General features: G+C 32.4%; 2 protein-coding genes across 2 annotated transcripts in view; both read left to right on the plus strand.

Annotated features, from left to right (window-relative positions):
• Positions 1-19,075, plus strand: part of SIFR (SIFamide receptor) — a 77,715-nt gene that overhangs the window by 51,205 nt on the left and 7,435 nt on the right. The window contains exon 2 of the mRNA XM_003704098.3: positions 6,451-6,550. Coding sequence (XP_003704146.2) covers positions 6,451-6,550 — 100 coding nt within the window. The remainder of the gene's footprint in view (positions 1-6,450; positions 6,551-19,075) is intronic.
• LOC105662699 (uncharacterized) lies at positions 15,458-18,024 on the plus strand. Its single transcript, XM_012287183.2, has 2 exons — positions 15,458-15,610; positions 17,316-18,024. Exons 1-2 carry the CDS (start codon positions 15,599-15,601, stop codon positions 17,553-17,555), a joined length of 252 nt encoding a protein of 83 aa, XP_012142573.1. The 5' UTR covers positions 15,458-15,598; the 3' UTR covers positions 17,556-18,024.

The raw sequence follows: 19,075 nt of genomic DNA on the forward strand, positions 1-19,075 counted from the left end.
TCTAACCACAGTATTTAACATTAAAGGTTGATATTATCTCGTGTTAATCGTCTGAGGAATGTTAAAAAATCCGTGGCAGCTTTCTTTACGCGCGAACAGGCGAATTAAACGACTCATAAATTATACCCTTTATCGAATCTACAGTTCTCTGTGCAATAACCGGGAATAACGTGTAACTGAAAGAAAAGTGAAATACGAAATTGGCGTATAGGAAAGCCTGTACTTTAGCTTGCCATTATTTTTCGCGATTAAAGATCACCTTTATGCACACTTGTATTTTATCTCGAATACTATATACATGTATTATAGTATTTTACCTCAAAAATATTTGACAAAACATCATCTTGACTAGAATTTATTTTGTACTTGATGACTAGAGGGTGCTCCAAAGAATTTTTACGTTTTACAAAAGCTCGGAGTGGACGTTAGTGACATTGGTGACACAAACAGTGTCTTTTCCATTCAGCTAAAATTTGAGTGGAGAATTACAAATGACGTATGAAGTCCCAAACTGAGCAATTAATACGCAATACCTACATGAATAGAAAACTGCAGACTGCTAAGGTTAACCTCACAACCACATGTGACTAACAAATCAAAAATCGCTAGAATGTAATGACTCGGGTCTTACTGCTGTTCGATTTGAAACTACAAACGTGAACGAAAAACTATCGCTAAAAACTTGTATCGAGGTCTCTTGTAATCTGTTCCAATATCGACTACAAGAATGCGTGGATTGTCCACAGTGCAAAGTTTCCGAAGAATTTCAATTTTAATTTTTCGATTTTAATTTAACGCCAGATTACGCGTTTCTCGCGAACGATTCTTTCCATCGGGAATTAATCGTCTTTAATCGCGAAGTATACAAGGTCAGACCATGATCTTCGTGGTCGAAGGACACTGTCCCACTGAAAATTATCCCCCGTTGCATTTGTTTCATCCGGTATTTTTTATCGTCTTATACTTTCTGAGGAAGTAGTGATACTAATTCTGAGGAAACATTCTCTGCTATCGAAGCTAGCCACATCATGACGATACGTTCATGCAATCATAGTGGTGCATATCGGATTTATTCAATGGCGAAAGTTCGGAAGCGTCACGTTGCCAAAACATGGTTGATTGGAAGCAAGCCTCGAATTTTTCTGGATTTCGCTGAAACTTTTTCAACGGAAGACTTCGTTTCTATTCGATCTCTTCCCTGTGGATGGATATGTCGGCCCAAACTCGCTCTACTCCGCTGAATGAATATTTGCGACATCGTCTTCGATGTGCACTCGAATCTGTCGATATCTGGATTCTGTAAATAAATGAAACATGGCTGACGCGCACTGTTCGATATATTTTATGAAAACAAAATTGTTTCTCATCGTTTTATCCTACCGGGGCTTCGAGATGGGACAGGTTTCTCGACTTTGACGTTCGCTGCATGATTCTGGGTATATATTTTTATTTGTTCTTTTTTTTGAAATGGAAAATATTGAAAATTGTTGGAAGATGTTGGAAAATATTGGAGGATATTGGGGATGTCCTTTGTAATGTTTTTTAAAGAAATTCATAAATATTAGTGTGGAGGTTTATAATGAAATTTAAGTGTCCACATATGATGTGGTAGCTAAGGTGATAATACACATACAGATATTATTAAAAATATTTTTATGTTATTTACTGTATTTATTATTCACTATTGCAAGTAGTTGATACAAGTATTTTCAGTTATATACGCAAAATTCGTAAATAGTAATAGATGCATATGTAAGTGTCCACATATGTGTGACGTAGTAGCTAAGCTGATAACACACATAGAAATATTACCAAACATTTTTATATCATTTATTATTTTTGTTATTCACTGTTGCAAGTGATGTGAGATATGTAAATAAAATTATTAAATAATATGGGTAATTCATGTGTGACTTAAGTGTCCACATATGGTGCCAGCTAAAGTATCCACACAAATACAAAAATTACCAAATAATTTTACATTATTTAGTATAATTATCATTCATAGTTCCAAGTGGTCAAGCACTCTCAGTTATGCAAAATAAAATTCTTGAACAATATGAGTAATAGATTCATATGTGAACTTAAGTGTCCACATATGGTACCAGCTGAAGTGTCAACATAAATACAAAAATTACCCAATAATTTTACATTATTTAGTATAATTATCATTCACAGCTCCAAGTTGTCAAGCATTCTCAGTTATGTAAATAAAATTCTTAAATAACATGAGTGATTCATATGTGAACTTAAGTGTCCACATATGGTGCCAGCTGAAGTGTCAACATAAATACAAAAATTACCAAATAATTTCACATTATTTACTATAATTATTATTCACAATTCCAAGTAGTCAAACATTCTCAGTTATGTAAATAAAATTCTTAAATAACATGAGTAATTCATATGTGAACTTAAGTGTCCACATATGGCACCTCATAACCTATCACCCCAAATTTTGTTCGAAAGCTTCAGAATAATTTTCCCAATTAAACACAAGAAGTCCAAGATCATCGAACTGCGATCTAGTGTTAAGTGTCTTGAATAGCAAGATAAATAGGTCCACCGGAAGTTCCTTTCTATGTGGCCTCGTGCGTACCCTTCACTTCGTACAATACTTTCGGTACCGGGTGTTAAAGGCCACACAATCGGTACACGAAAGAACTAGGGAAATGTGCGAGAAACCTGTTTTTTTTAATATAGCACGTGATTTTCTCGCTAATGACGTGTTCCTTTCGAGCTGAATTATTTTATACGATAGGAGGGAAACGGTAGCGTGTATTTTAAGGCGTGAAAGTTTAATTTCAGTAATTGGTTTGAAGGGGTCGTTTGCATAATTAGAGAGTACGATGTAGGAGTTAGACAGTTTGAAGTGCAAATATCTTTTTTTCTATGCAGATTTTAGTCGTGTTTGAAGGATATAGATAATTTGCGAATCATATCAGGTGATATGACTGGTATTATTTTTAATGAGTTGTGATTTCATTTGACTGTTCTAATATACATGCGGGATAGGGATGTTAATATTAGAAAATATTATTGCTAATGAAATGATGTGACATGTGTTACTTTGTATAGATATTTTTATTAAATTTTGATGTACAGATCGATTTATCATAAATGCTGTTTCATTTTGTCATTTGTGGTCATTTTTATTAAATTATGATCTTCAGATTGATGTGTCATAATTCCTATTTCACTTTGACATTTGTGGTCATTTTTATTAAATTATGATCTTCAGATTGATGTGTAATAAATCCTATTTCATTCTGACATTTATTGTGATTTTTATTAAATTATGATCTATAGATTTATGTATCATAAATGCTATTTTATTTTATTTCCTTTTGTCATCTACTATAATTTTAAATAAATTTTGAACATCAAACAGATATATCATCAATGCTATTTTAGTTTGTTATTTATTTTCAATGTTTATTAAATTATGATCTTCAGATTGATGTGTCATAAATGCTATTTCATTTTGTTATTTATTTGCAATTTTAATTAAATTTTGTATAATAAACCGATATATCATAAATGTTATTTTATTTTATTCTTTACAATAATTTTTCAAGCTTGATTCTTTTAAAGTAAAATAATATACTCAGTAATTTTTTAATTAAAATTCTTTGACCAGCTACAAATAGAAATATTATTCATTACTATTCATACTTCAGAATATTTTGCAATATAGAATAAAACAACTGCGATTAAGTATAATTAATATACAAAACTCGAGTATAGAAGGTAATAAATGGATCGTAAAACGCACCTACTGACCTTACTGTTATATAATCAAGATATAATATATAATGATACCTTAGAAAAGGTAGTACAATTTAATCAACAGGTATAATTAGCACACCCAGGTAATATCTTAATCACTTTCTGTTTAAGGCACTAACTTTTTATGTTGGTGTTATTCAATTTTTGTACAATCTCATCTTTTGACGTCTCTATATTTACATATTTACAAAATTACACATTTTAAGAAGTTTTCAACTTCCAAAGTATAAAAGTTACAAAATTCTAAAATTCTTGAAATTTCAAAATGTCAGAACATAATTATAAAATTGAACAGTTGTAAATTTGGATAATGGTAAGAATATTAAATTGTAAAATTGTCAAATGGTTAAATAACTTGTAAATTTATAAAATTGTAAAACTGGGAAATTTTTCAGTTCTTTCAAACTTTCATGGTTGTATGGTAAAATTCTAACATTTCAAATTTGCAAAATTATGAAATCTGTAATCTCAAACCTCCAATATTCTAATGTGTAAAAATCCTAAAAGTCTTCGAATCCCCAAATCTTCAAATCCTTAGATCCCCAAATCCCAAATTTCCAAATCTCAAAATGTTCAAAGTCTCCAAAGTCCCTAAATTTTGATAAAATCCCTAAATCTCTAAATCCTTAAAGTTCCAAAATCTCTAAATCTCCAAATCCTCAAAGTCAGAAAACCCCTAAATCTCCAAATTCTCAAAGTCCCAAAATCCCTAAATCTCCAAATCCTCAAAGTCAGAAAATCCCTAAATCTCCAAATTCTCAAAGTCCCAAAATCCTTAAATCTCCAAATCCTCAAAGTCCTAAAATCTCTAAATCTGCAAATCCTCAAAGTCCCAAAATCTCAAAATTCCCAAACCCTAAATCCCCAAATCCTCAAATCTCCAAATTCCCCAAATTCCCCAAATCCTCAAATCTCCAAATTTCCCAAATCCCTCAAATTCCCCAAATTCCCAGATCCCCAAACCCTAAATCCCCAAATCCTCAAATCTCCAAATTCCCCAAATTCCCCAAATCCTCAAATCTCCAAATTTCCCAAATCCCTCAAATTCCCCAAATTCCCCAAATTCCCAGATCCCCAAACCCTAAATCTCCAAATTCCCAAAGTCCCCAAAATTCCCAAATTCCAAAAATCTCTAAATCTTAAAACCTGCAAACCCCAAATTTCCCAAATTCCCAAGTCCCCAAATTTCCAAATTCCCAAATTCCCAAATTCCCAAATCTCAAAATCCTCAAGTCCCAAATTACTCCAAATTAAAATTACCCAAACCCTCGATCCTCCTCACAAATATTTCTACTAAATCATCAACGTTATTCTTTATTTCCCCGAAAGTTATTGTTAAAATAACAGGTACGAAAGAACAGTTGCGTTCGTTAATCAGTGTACTGTAACCGTGCACGTGACAATCAAATTTTTAATCAGACTTCTTTGTAAGAAATCTTAACCAGCGAAAGCCGTCTCCTTCGTAGCGGCTATAATGAAACGAGCAGTAACCAACGAAAGCTTCGAAAGACTGTGCAGTCACTGTACCGCGGCGTATTATATACCACGTTCTGTTCGTTATTATGCAACCGTTTTAACTGCTTCTTTGCATTGACGTCCTTAAAACCAGTTTTCTCAGATAATAGGAGTTGAACGGCATATGTGTATCAACGTCGACGTACACTACGCCCCAAAAGTCTTGGGAAACTTGTTGGTCTTAATTCGTGCATAGAATTTCACGTTCACAAATTTCACATTCATGCCACGAATATTTTACGACTACTTTTCCTTCGTTTTTATTGTATTCTTTTTATGAAAGATATTTTATGCTGTTTTTTGGGAAAAGCATATTTTGGTAATGGAAACGAGTTGTTTTGTTGATGATGTATTATAATTTTATACATTTTTGGTATCATTTTTATACGTTTTTATACGATTTTAGTAGACTACAAGTTTAGTATCATTTTTATACATTTTTATACAATTTTAGTATCATTTTTATACAAATTTAGTAGTTTACAAATTTAGTATCATTTTTATACAAATTTAATAGTCTACAATTTTAGTATCATTTTTATACAATTTTAGTAGTTTACAATTTTAGTATTATTTTTATACATTTTTATACAATTTTAGTAGTCTACAAACTTAGTATCATTTTTATACAAATTTAATAGTCTACAATTTTAGTATCATTTTTATACAATTTTAGTAGTTTACAATTTTAGTATAATTTTTATACATTTTTATACAATTTTAGTAGTCTACAATTTTAGTATTATTTTTATACATTTTTATACAATTTTCGTAGTCTACAATTTTAGTATCATTTTTAAACATTTTTATACAATTTTAGTAGTCTACAATTTTAGTATCATTTTTAAACATTTTTATACAATTTTAGTAGTCTACAATTTTAGTATCATTTTTAAACATTTTTATACAATTTTAGTATAATAATTTAAAAAAGAAAATATTAAGGTTGGATCAACAAAAGTGCCAATGCCTCCATGTTTACATAAACCTAACCTTGAACTTGTACTACAGCTCATCAATAAGCTTCAGAATATTTTCCTGAAATTGATTTAAAGAAGTAAAACGAGCAATGTTAATAAAGAATGAAAATAGTAATTTTGTGTTGTTCTGCGACAGTAACTGATAAGTGATGCATTTATGTTTCAGCATGGTTTCTGGGATGGTTCATGTGTAAAGCAGTCGCTTACATACAGGGCGTTTCTGTGGCGGCCTCTGTATATAGCCTTGTTGCGGTTTCCTTGGACAGGTATGTGCACTATGTATTTTACAAAAAATTTCATACTTTCGAAGAATGTTTATGAGTCATGCTGATGACATTCTGTCATCTGGATGCAAATATTTTTGTATAGAAATAAAATGCAAGTTGATTACAATTTTTGGTCACTAATCATATGTGAACTCATATGGATAAATATTATAAATGAGGTATATATTATGTATGAACTATGTAACTTATTAGTAATTTTAAGGAGATGATCATCTTGATGCAAATATTTTTGTATAAAAATAAAATGCAAGTTGATTATAACTTTTGAAAACTTGTAATCATATGTGAACTCACATGATTAAATCTTATAAATGAGGTAAATCTTATGTATGAACTATATGAACTATTAATAATTTTAAGTAGGTGATCATCTCAATGCAAATATTTTTGTATAGAAATAAAATGCAAGTTGATTATAATTTTTGGAAACTTGTAATCATATGTGAACTCACATGATTAAATCTTATAAATGAGGTAAATCTTATGTATGAACTATATGAACTATTAATAATTTTAAGTAGGTGATCATCTCAATGCAAATATTTTTGTATAGAAATAAAATGCAAGTTGATTATAATTTTTGGTAACTAATCATATATGAACTCATATGGTTAAAACTTATGAATGAGGTAAATCTTATGTATGGACTATATGAACTATTAATAATTTTAAGTAGGTGATCACCTCAATGCAAATATTTTTGTATAGAAATAAAATGCAAGTTGATTATAATTTTTGGTAACTAATCATATGTGAACATATATGATTAAATCTTACATATGAGCTATATGAATTATTAATAATTTTAAGTAGGTGATCATCTGGATGCAAATATTTTTATATACAAATAAAATACAAGTTGATTATAATTTTTGGTAACTTGTAATCATATGTGAACTCATACGATTAAATCTTACATATGAGCTATATGAATTACCCATAATTTTAGTAGATGATTTATGAAAAGTAAAATAACAAGAGGCTAAAAAATTCCGAAATTGAAAAGCAGACGTCTACAAAACAGTATTTCTGAAATTCCGTAAATCATGGACCATCATAAACACTCCTTATTGCTTTTTGTACCCTTCTTATTTCAGTATAATAAATCACCAACACCCCTGTTCCGACCCTTAACTGTATGCGTCGTTCAATTGAGAATGGAGGAGAGGGAACTTATCCTAAACATAAACAGATTCCAAAAATGTTGCACAATATTCTTTATCTCAGTACTACAAGTTCTTTTAAATTACGTTTACAAGATTATATTTCCTTCGAGTTTAAAATTAAATTAATAAACTTGATGAATTTCGAATTCATTTTGAGGTTATGTGAGTTTATAAATTAGATCTTTATTTTAATTTAGACATTGTTGTATAAAATGATGTAGGAACAGTTTTAAATTATTGCTTTAAGTAAAAATGAGAATTGATCTGATTAATATTTATTGAAGATAATTTTTTCAGAAACTTTTTGAAATTAAAAAATGCCTTTTTTTAGGTTAGATGCAAGGCTCTTTCTTTTTAGAACCTACAAGTACAAAATATAGCACCAATTAAAAATTACAGAAAATTAATTTTGATATCTGCTTGGAAACTGAAAGGAAACATTGCATTTTTTTTAGGTTAGCTCGAACGCCATTTCTTCTTAGAGCCAACAGTACAAAATATTGCACCAATTAAAAATTACAGAAAATTAAATTTGATATCTGCTTGGAAATCAAAAGGAAAAAATGTAATTTTTTAGGTTAAATCGAACGCCATTTTCTTTTGGTACCAACAGTACAAAATATAGCACCAATTAAAAGTAACAGAAAATGAAATTTGAAATTTGTTTAATATGAACGTAATAATTTTTTCGAACGATGAAGAAGGTGACACGATCAAAACAGTAATATTTGACTAAACAGAATATTTCACTACAATCATTGAAACAAGATCGCGCAAGATGAAGTCGATCACAGAATGATTAATTATTGACTTCGATTATTCAAAACGGTTCGTTATCGAATGCTAAAGAAACAGGAACAGTGTGTTGCGAAATCAAAGAATCGTTTGCGACACGTCATTGACGTATATTCTTCCCTGACACATTTATTTCTGATCTACATAACGATGTGCTCGCCAATGTAACAATTACAAGTCACGTTACGTGCAATTATGCGGCTTGTTTCTGCATTTTTACATTGTTCGCTATTAACATGATAATAGGAGCCTTGTTTCGTGTCTATAACGAGCCTTCTCTAGAGACTGCACCTTTTATCCGCAAAAAATGGAGAAAAAACGAAAAATTATATCGTGTGACACGACAGATATAACAGTTTTATTTTTTTTGTAATTTATTGTCTTTTTTATGAATTCTAGTTTTATAAATTGTATATTAGTCTTGGGAGATGTTCTTGGTATATGGCAATTTTTAGACCTTCGTTATATTGCCACCCTTTGTTTTTGGGGATGAAATGCTTCAAGTTTAAAGTTTCAAGATTTTGATGAAGTTTATCTTAAAATTATGTAAAGTTCAAGATATTAAAATTTGTAAATTTGTAAATTTGAAGATGTAGTAACTTTTAAATGTAAAAATAAAAATTTGTAACTTTGAAAATTTCTAAATTCTTCAGTCTGTAAATTATAAAATCTAAAATTAAAAAACTTGAACCTAACCTAAACTAATCTAATCTCTATAATAAATTTTAAACCTTAAAAATTTATAAACTTAAAACCTCTGAAAATTTACAAATTTAAAATATTGAAAATTAATAAAAAAAAACCTTGGAAATCAGTAAATTTAACACCTAGAAAATTTATAAATTTAAAACCTTGAAAATTTATAAACTTAAAACCTTAAAAATTTCCAAATTTAAAACCTTGAATATTCCACAACTTAAAACATTAAAAATTCGTAAATTCAAAAACTTAAATTCTAAAATGTAAAACATCACTAATCCCGAAAATTTAAACCTTGAACCCTAATTCTTAAATTTAAAACCTGAAGCATTCTTAACCTAACAGACCTCATAAACGTAACTCATCAGCATAACCTCAAAAGCATAAAAACGTAGCAATACCGTTCTCCTTTTACTGTGCGTCGCAATACACGAATTTGAAACGTTGTTCGTGAACTTTTAAGACGTTCAATGTCTCTCGTAACCGTCCACGGACGCTTCGAAGATACAAAATGGACGGATAAAGTTTCGACAAGGCAACAAAATGAATCGAAGCGTATCAAGTTTGTTGAAACTGTTGTTTACTGTTTCATTGCAACGATATTGTCTCTTTGTGTTGTAACAAAAATAATATATGCGTAACGGGTGCCAATAACCCGCATGAGTTTCACTTTTTTTTCGCAAGATTTTCGACGATGATATATTGCGGGGGTGGTGCTGGTGTTATTGCCGCTTTTCCAATTCAGACGCTCTCATAAAAATGCAAACAGTAGCGTAATTCCGGTCTGAGTTTCAGGGAGCAACACTTTTGTCGAAAACACGTTGCTAAAATTTCTTTTAAGACATTTACATTCGCTCTATTTGTAATACATTCTTCACAGTTTGATCAAAAATTTGGTCGAGTATATTAAATTATAAATTCAGTGCTCAGTTAAAGACGAATTGGGTAAATAGGTAACTTCTTAAAAATAAAAAAGAAAGCTTGAAAATCAAAATGAAAAATAAATATAACTTGAATATAAAAATCAAAAATAAATGAGACTCGAAAATAAAGAAAGCTGGAAATAAAAATTAAAAATTAATAAAACTTGAGCAGCAAAATAAAAAATTTATAAAGCTTGAGAACCAAAATGAAAAATATATAAAACTTGAATATAAAAATGAAAAATAAATGAGACTTGAAAATAAAGAAAGCTGGAAATAAAAATTAAAAATTAATAAAACTTGAGCATAAAAATAAAAAATTTATAAAGCTTGAGAACCAAAATGAAAAATATATAAAACTTGAATATAAAAATAAAAAATAAATGAGACTCGAAAATAAAGAAAGCTGGAAATAAAAATTAAAAATTAATAAAACTTGAACATCAAAATAAAAAATTTATAAAGCTTGAGAACCAAAATAAAAAATATATAAAACTTGAATATAAAAATGAAAAATAAATGAGACTTGAAAATAAAGAAAGCTGAAAATGAAAATTAAAAATTAATACTAATTGAGCATGAAAATAAAAAATTTATAAAGCTTGAAAATCAAAATGAAAAATAAATAAAACTTGAATATAAAAATGAAAAATAAATGAGACTTGAAAATAAAGAAAGCTGGAAATGAAAATTAAAAATTAATAAAACTTGAACATCAAAATAAAAAATTTATAAAGCTTGAGAACCAAAATGAAAAATAAATAAAACTTGAATATAAAAATGAAAAATAAATGAGACTTGAAAATAAAGAAATCTAGAAATAAAAATTAAAAATTACTACTACTTGAGTATAAAAATAAAAAATTTATAAATAAAAATCCAATTAACAAACAATTCAATATTTAATTAAAAACAGTGAATACTTCAGTAACACAATTAACAATAATTTACTTGTCTAATTAATAGAATAATTGCATTGTAATTCTAAATTGAAAGAACAATCATTTATCTCAATCATTTATTAAAACTTAATCATCTAACTGATAATCAGATAAGTCGTGAATTTTAATTGGTATTCGACTATTAATCAAATCATCTAATTGCTGATAATTACATTGTCATTTCAAATAAAAAAAGTCCCTAATCATTAATTCTAATTTGTCTTTTATTGATACTGGCATAATTACCTTATACGTCTTAATTGAGGAAGTGCTTAATCATCAATTCTAATTTAATTCTCTTCAATTGCCACTTGCATAATTACATCTAGTTCTCAGTCACAGAAATGTTCGATTATCAATTATAATTTAACTGTTTTTAAGTGCTGTATGAGTAATAACCTCGTAATTCTTGATCAAAGAAATTTTCAGTTGTCAATTATAATTCAATTGTTTTTAATTATTACTTACAGAATAATGTCGTAATTCTTGATCAACGAAATGTCCATTTATCAATTATAATTTATTTGTTTTTAACTGATACTTGCATAATAACTTTGTTATTCTTGATCAAAGAAATGTTCAATTGTCCACTAGAATTTAATTATTTTTAACTACTACTTCATTAATTAACATCGTAGTTCTCAGTCAAAGAAATGTTCTATTGTCAATTAGAATTTAATTATTTTTAACTACTACTTCATTAATTAACATCGTAGTTCTCAGTCAAAGAAATGTTCAATTGTCAATTAGAATTTAATTGTTTTTAACTACTACTTCATTATTAACATCATAGTTCTCACTGAAAGAAATGTTCAATTATCAATTATAAATTAACTCTCGAATTATTACTTGCACAATTACACAGTACTTCTCAAATATTACCAATTACAACCTGAAGGTACAATCATCAACATCAAATTATCAAAACATTAAAATTCTAAAAAATTTCAAACTATCCCAATAATTTCCTATTCCTCCGAAATTTTTCCGCAAAACGCCCACACAATTCATCCATGCCCGACAAGAATGTTATTATAATACGAAAGACCTAAATCGCCGAATAAAATCAGGGTACAGATTACGAGCATCCGAAATATGCTCGATGCAGCATGAGCCGCCATGCATGGAATTACCGAGGGGCGTCGTGACGCTGCTGAATATCATCGATAAATGATTTCCTATCAATTTCACGTTAGATCGAGCGGCCGGTGTCGTGGCCTGAAATAGTTTTATGAAATCCCTCGGAAGCGATCGATCTCTCTGAAATTGCCTCGGCGAAAGGAATTGTCGGTGACTAGGAATTGTCTTACCCTCCGATCTGCGATGCATCACTCTCACCTCCCTCACCCTTTTTACATCGAATTGCCACCTCGATACGGGAGAGAAAAAATACATATATCTTCTCGGTTATTCTCGTCTGCTCGCGGACACCCTAAGTTGTTGCTGACCTACAGAACGACGTAAATCTACTGGAGCATCGCAACGAGGAAGTCTGCGAATCCACCCTGGGGAGACAACTTTCCGGCAAGTTATTACGACAGCTTGATACACGATGGGGTTAAACTTCATTCGCAATAGTGCCTTTGACGAAGTTCGCAAGGGTCGATATTGGTCGGTGAACTGTTAACTGCTACATTTTAGGCTTTGGTGTCCAGATTTTGGATTTGGGTTTTTGGAAGTTTATGTTAGGGTTCTGGTTTGATGTTATACGTGTATGTATAGCATAACATATGTAAACATGCATGTTATACATGTGTGTATACATAAACATATGTAAATATGTATGTTATACATGTATGGATATATAAACATATGTAAATATGCATGTTATACATATATGGATACATAAACATAAATAACATACATAAACATATATGTTATATACATACATTATATACACACACACGTATAACATACGTAAACATATATGGATACATAAACATAGATAACATACATAAACATATATGTTATATACATACATTACATACACACATGTATAACATACATAAACATATATGTTATATACATACATTACATACACACATGTATAACATACATAAACATATATGTTATATACATACATTATATACACACATGTATAACATACGTAAACATACATATACATGAACATGTATGTTACACACATATGAATAATATACATAAACATGTATGTTACGTGTATAACACGTGGATATACAACGGGTAGATATCTGGAGGTTAGATATACGACGACTAAATATATGACGGTGAGGTATATGATGGGTGCACATATGGTGGACATATATGTGACACGTTATGAGATGACATGTAACAAAATGCAACGTTTAACAACATACTTGAACATGTAATGTATATTGAAATATGATATATGTATGTGATTTATGACGATATAATGCATTGATATACCACATATGAGGATATACACATATGTATGATATGTGAGAGTACAAGGTGGGTAACAATATATGATCTGTGACAATACGACATGTATAATGTATAAAATGTGTTAATATATAAAATGTGACAATATACGACGTATAGGTATACGACGTGTGATGATATATGACACTTGACAATAAGAGACATGTGACAGTATGTGATATGTGACAATATAATGTGTTCATATATGAAGTGTGACCATATAAAATGTTTCTATATGGGTGTGACGATATGTAAAGATATACATATGACACGAAATGATATATGTGGATATACGATATATGATAATATACATAACGATAAACCATGTAAATATACATATGACGTCATAACTAACACTATTATCAACTTCACTAATGCAAATATGTTAATAATCAATTTATTTAAAATAAATGCAGTAAAGTTAACCGTAACAAAAATCTTAAAATCTCTCTACATAAATAAATCAACCTTGAAAAACTCGTCGAGGTCCCCATAGAAAATAAGAACCTTTCAAAGCTGACTTAGCGAATGAAAAATGAAAATTGAAAGAAATCCTTCAACACAAAGCGTTTCACCAGAAGTGGTAGATTCAAGTGGGAAGTACTTTCCTTCACGTTAGACCTTGTATCAAGTTATGTTTTACGCATTATAGGATTTACGTCACTGTTCGAATTAAGTCACTTTGCGGTTCGAAGTGACCGTGAATGATTGTCTTTTTTTTTAAATCGACACACTGTTGATTAAGCAACACCGTGTAACTATCCCCCAGTTTCTTAGATGTTTTAGTAATGCAAGGATTTTCTTCGCCTACCATTCCTTTATGTTATTGTGTATGCATTACTGTACTTATTTGCTACGATTTTTCTATTGTTTGCTTGGTATGAACAAGTGAGGTTAAACAACTAAAAGATTAGCAAATTAATTTATAGAATTGACTATATTAAATTTTATATAATTATTAATTAAGTTCACAGGTTATGGTCAACAACACATATGTGTCAGTATTTTATATAAACCTTAATTAGTAGGTCATCAACCTATCAATCAATTTCCACATTTTGGATATAAAAAATGAAGTCGACCTCTGCAAAGATTCAAACATTCTTTAAAAAAGAACAATTAATTATAAATCTCAAAAGAACATAAAAAGCTTGAACAAAATAACTTGAACAAAATAAACTAAAAACCAATATAAAATACAATATTGCATCCCCGAATCAAAATTAATCGACATGGTTACTTAAGACGTCACTTAAACAAAACCAGAAAAATCTGTCAAATCAGAACAAGAAACCGTATCGTTCTGTCAAACACTAAACAGTAAGGCCACCCTCGGTCAGTCACCGACTAAACAATTAAAATCGACAGAAACCCGATACTTTCCATCTCGAATTACATTAAGTCATTCTCTCAGGTGGACGTCCACGAAATCCGATTATTAACCGCATTTTCACCCCGGCAGTTACATCGATCGGTTAAAGCGTCGGGTTTCGCCGAAGGCTCTCCAGCTTCTTCCTGGTTATGTCATTGAATCCATCAGAATAGCCCCCATATGCGCCACACATATGTAACATACGCTTCACATTCCGAGACAAATCCTCAATTTCTGAAAATCATACGTTCACCGAGGAAGGATCCAGGTTTTTACGAAATAAGTTTGCATAGCTCGTTTTCATAGTCGCACACTTACCCCGGTCACAGCGGGTGCGCGTGTGTGTCGCTCACACACGTCCACCGGCGACGTGCACCGTATGCAGGCAATTGAACTGTTTCCACATAAAGTGTCTTAACCCAATTCCACGGATCTGATCGCGAGGGGTTGAAAGCACGCGATTGGTCAGCCGCACGTCGTTTCGACTCGATAACGAGCCGGCATTGGGCGAACCTAACCCCACCCTGTTCGTAGATCGGCTGACTCAACCGACCGATACATAACGTCAGACTGTCGAACGGCGGGCCACGTGATCAAATTTACAGGGATTTTTTGAGATTGACTTTTGTATAAAAGGACCGACCAACGGTACATCCAGCATAAGCTTTCTTACTTTCGTGAAGAAAACAAGCAACCCACAACCACTCAACATGTTCAAGTTGGTAAGAACGCACTATCTATCTTTTAATTCCGATCAGCTGTTCGATTTTTCTTCGAGCGTTTAGAAAAGTCGAATATTCTCGCGTCACACAAAACCAGTTCCACTTTCATTTTGAACTACTATCACATTGTGTCATTGACAAAATTTATTTCGAGATGAATCACCGGATCGGTTACCAGGGAAAATTCCGAACCGTTCACCGGTGCTCTTCGATACCACGATTCGAGAAGTATCGCACGCCGTGACCTTTCCGCCTCGCGTGCACGCCCGCGTTCACGAACGGACCCTTACTTACGTTCACTTCAATGGCCATTTTCCGTCTGGCCGGAAAAATACGAACGAGCGAAATCACTGGAGCATGCACATTGTTAGCCAACTGGTCGAACGCACTCGGACAAAATGGAATGCAGTTTTGCGTACGGTTATACGCTCCAGTCGCGTGTCAGTCACTTTTGCTCGCTTCGCGGTTCTCCGTTATAATAAAAATCTCCTTTGGATTCTTTAGATATCAATTTTTTGATGAAACGATGGTACAAAAATTTTGGAAAATTTCAAGTTGCTTTATTTTCGTAACTTTCATATTTTGCAAATGGTGGATAAGTGAATACTGTGTTCCACAACTAGAGTCTTGAGTTTACTTGAGTCTAGATTAGATTTTTCGATTCCTTTGGTTCTGCAGAAAATTTGACAGCTACAAGAAATATTGCTTTTTAGAAACTTGCATTATTAATGAAATTAATAAATATTCGAGGTAGAAATGTTCACAGCCTTTTAAGCGAAATTGGATGATTTGGTCAAAGAATTTTGTAGAAAATTTTGCAGTTCAAGTACTCATTAAAAAGTAAGATTAAATGAAAATTAATAGAGCTAAAAATTTACATATTCATTGATACATATTTTATTTAGTTAAAAGTTTCAGTGGTTTTCGGAATATAAGTTTTCAAAGTTGGTAGTAAACATAACATATGAAATCGTACTGAATTAAATATCTTTTTATTTATGAACTGAAAGTTGTTAGAAAACTAGTATTAATTATTCCTTAGTTTGAGGACATTTTCATTCAGTGACAGTCTTATTACTTTCATGCAAGCATAGTGACTATATATGGGGACATTTACGTAAACTGGTACACTAACGTAATTAATCTTTATTAGACACTTGACATTTTTGATTATTAAATATTCTTAATAAGTAGATGTCTTCAATTATAAAATATTTGTATACATTCAAAATTTGTAATTATCAAGTATTAAACATGCAATATTTAATTACTATTTATTTTTAGACACAACATTTTTTATTACTATTAGACACTAAATGTCTTCAAATCCAGTTTCTATTTACGCTGACCTATCAGAACATATTTAACAAAATACCTAAAACTGCTACAAAATCAACAAAAGATATTTTTGAAGCATCAATATCAATTCGTACAATCGCACATATTTCACAAACATCAATAAACCTAACCAATCAAAGTTTCCATGAAATGTCCTATACGTCGTGAAATGGCGGCATAAACGGCATCTCAAATCCCCATAAAAGAGTCCGAAATTTCCGGGAAATTGTCGAAGGGTATCTCCTCGTCCGTAAACCGATTATTCCGTGAATTCCGTGGGAGAATCTCGGGTATCCGTAAAACGACAGCCATTGAAAGATAAGAATTTCTGTTAAGCTAAGAATCGCACGTGCTACTTTTCCCACAGGCTGTTCTCGCCGCTATCCTGGCTGTCGCCACCGCCGCTCCTGGTGGTCTTACCGGCATCGTAGGTGACCATGGAATTGGCCCGATCACGGCTCCAGTGGTTCTCAGCCATGCCCCGGCCCTGGCTGCTGCCCACGTGATCGCTCAACCCGTCGCCCCCATCGTCCGCACCGCTCCCATCGTCACCAAAGCCGTGCTGACCGCCCCCGCACTGCCCCTGCTTTCTCATGGCTTGCATTAGATGACAGCTGATTCTATCCTTCTACCACCAAGTCACGACGAGACAGCCCCATAGAAAAACACATACACATACACACACATACACCTTCCCTCCCGTCCGTCCGCCACCCCTCAATTCCGATCGTCCCCCTCTTCAAAACCAAAAGAAAACGAAGAAGCGAAGGAAAGACGACTAGCCGGACGATGCTGGAGCGACGAAAACGAAGAAAACCATGAAAAATACTTCTCTTCGGCAATCAACATCGAGGACACGCTTATCCAGGCCCGGCAGAAATTCGGGACGCATCCAAATTCCCGGCTTGGATCGAATCCGCTAGCATCTTTCCTTTCGGGAGCATCCGCGGCTCCGTGATCATCTGTGTAATTCGGACATTCGCATCAAGATCATTGCACCATCATCCAGGACCCCTCCCCCTTTGGTCATATGGAATTTTAATAAAATTTTATTTAAAAAAACCAAACAAATCAAACGACTTTTTATTCAATGTTCCTTCACTCGTTACATTATTCTGACTACTAGTTTGACTTCCGCTCGTGACGCTCTCATGACGCACTATCTCTGCGATCAATTTTACTCGAATGTTCGGTCTGACTTGCAGTCGTGACGCACTCATGACGCACTACCTCTGCGATCATATTTTACTCGAATGTTCGGTCTGACTTGCAGTCGTGACGCACTCATGACGCACTACCTCTGCGATCATATTTTACTCGAATGTTCGGTCTGACTTGCAGTCGTGACGCACTCACGACGCACTCCCTCTGCGATCAATTTTACTCGAATATTCAGTCTGATTTGCAGTCGTGACGCACTCATGACGCACTACCTCTGCGATCATATTTTACTCGAATGTTCGGTCTGACTTGCAGTCGTGACGCACTTACGACGCACTCCCTCTGCGATCAATTTTACTTGAATTTTCAGTCTGACTTGCAGTCGTGACGCACTCATGACACACTATCTCTGCGATCATATTTTACTCGAATATTCAGTCTGATTTGCAGTCGTGACGCACTCATGACGCACTCCCTCTGCGATCAATTTTACTTGAATTTTCAGTCTGACTTGCAGTCGTGACGCACTCATGACGCACTATCTCTGCGATCATATTTTACTCGAATGTTCGGTCTGACTTGCAGTCGTGACCCACTCAGGACGCACTACCTCTGTGATCAATTTTATTCGAATTTTCAGCACACTTCAATTTGAAGTCCAATTAATATGGTCGATATCATAATACTAGATTGACATAACATTTTAAGTTGCTTCGTTTTGTAGCTGTGATCAGTTCCGACTGATCTGACGAATCATAACAAGATACTAAGGGAGCGTTTCCTGTAACAGCTTGGAAAATTTCTTGCTTTCCTTATTTTCCTAACGAGCCAGAGCTAGAAGAATGCTGCTAAGTGGCATGGACCCGCAGGGTGCGTTCACCCTAAGTGTGATAAACCCTGGACACGTGTTACGACGAACCGTCTAAACAGAACAGTTAAATCTTCTTTGTTCGCCCAACTTCGTTC

Source organism: Megachile rotundata, chromosome 13, assembly GCF_050947335.1.
Source record: "Megachile rotundata isolate GNS110a chromosome 13, iyMegRotu1, whole genome shotgun sequence".
In the NCBI taxonomy this organism is placed as follows: domain Eukaryota; kingdom Metazoa; phylum Arthropoda; class Insecta; order Hymenoptera; family Megachilidae; genus Megachile; species Megachile rotundata.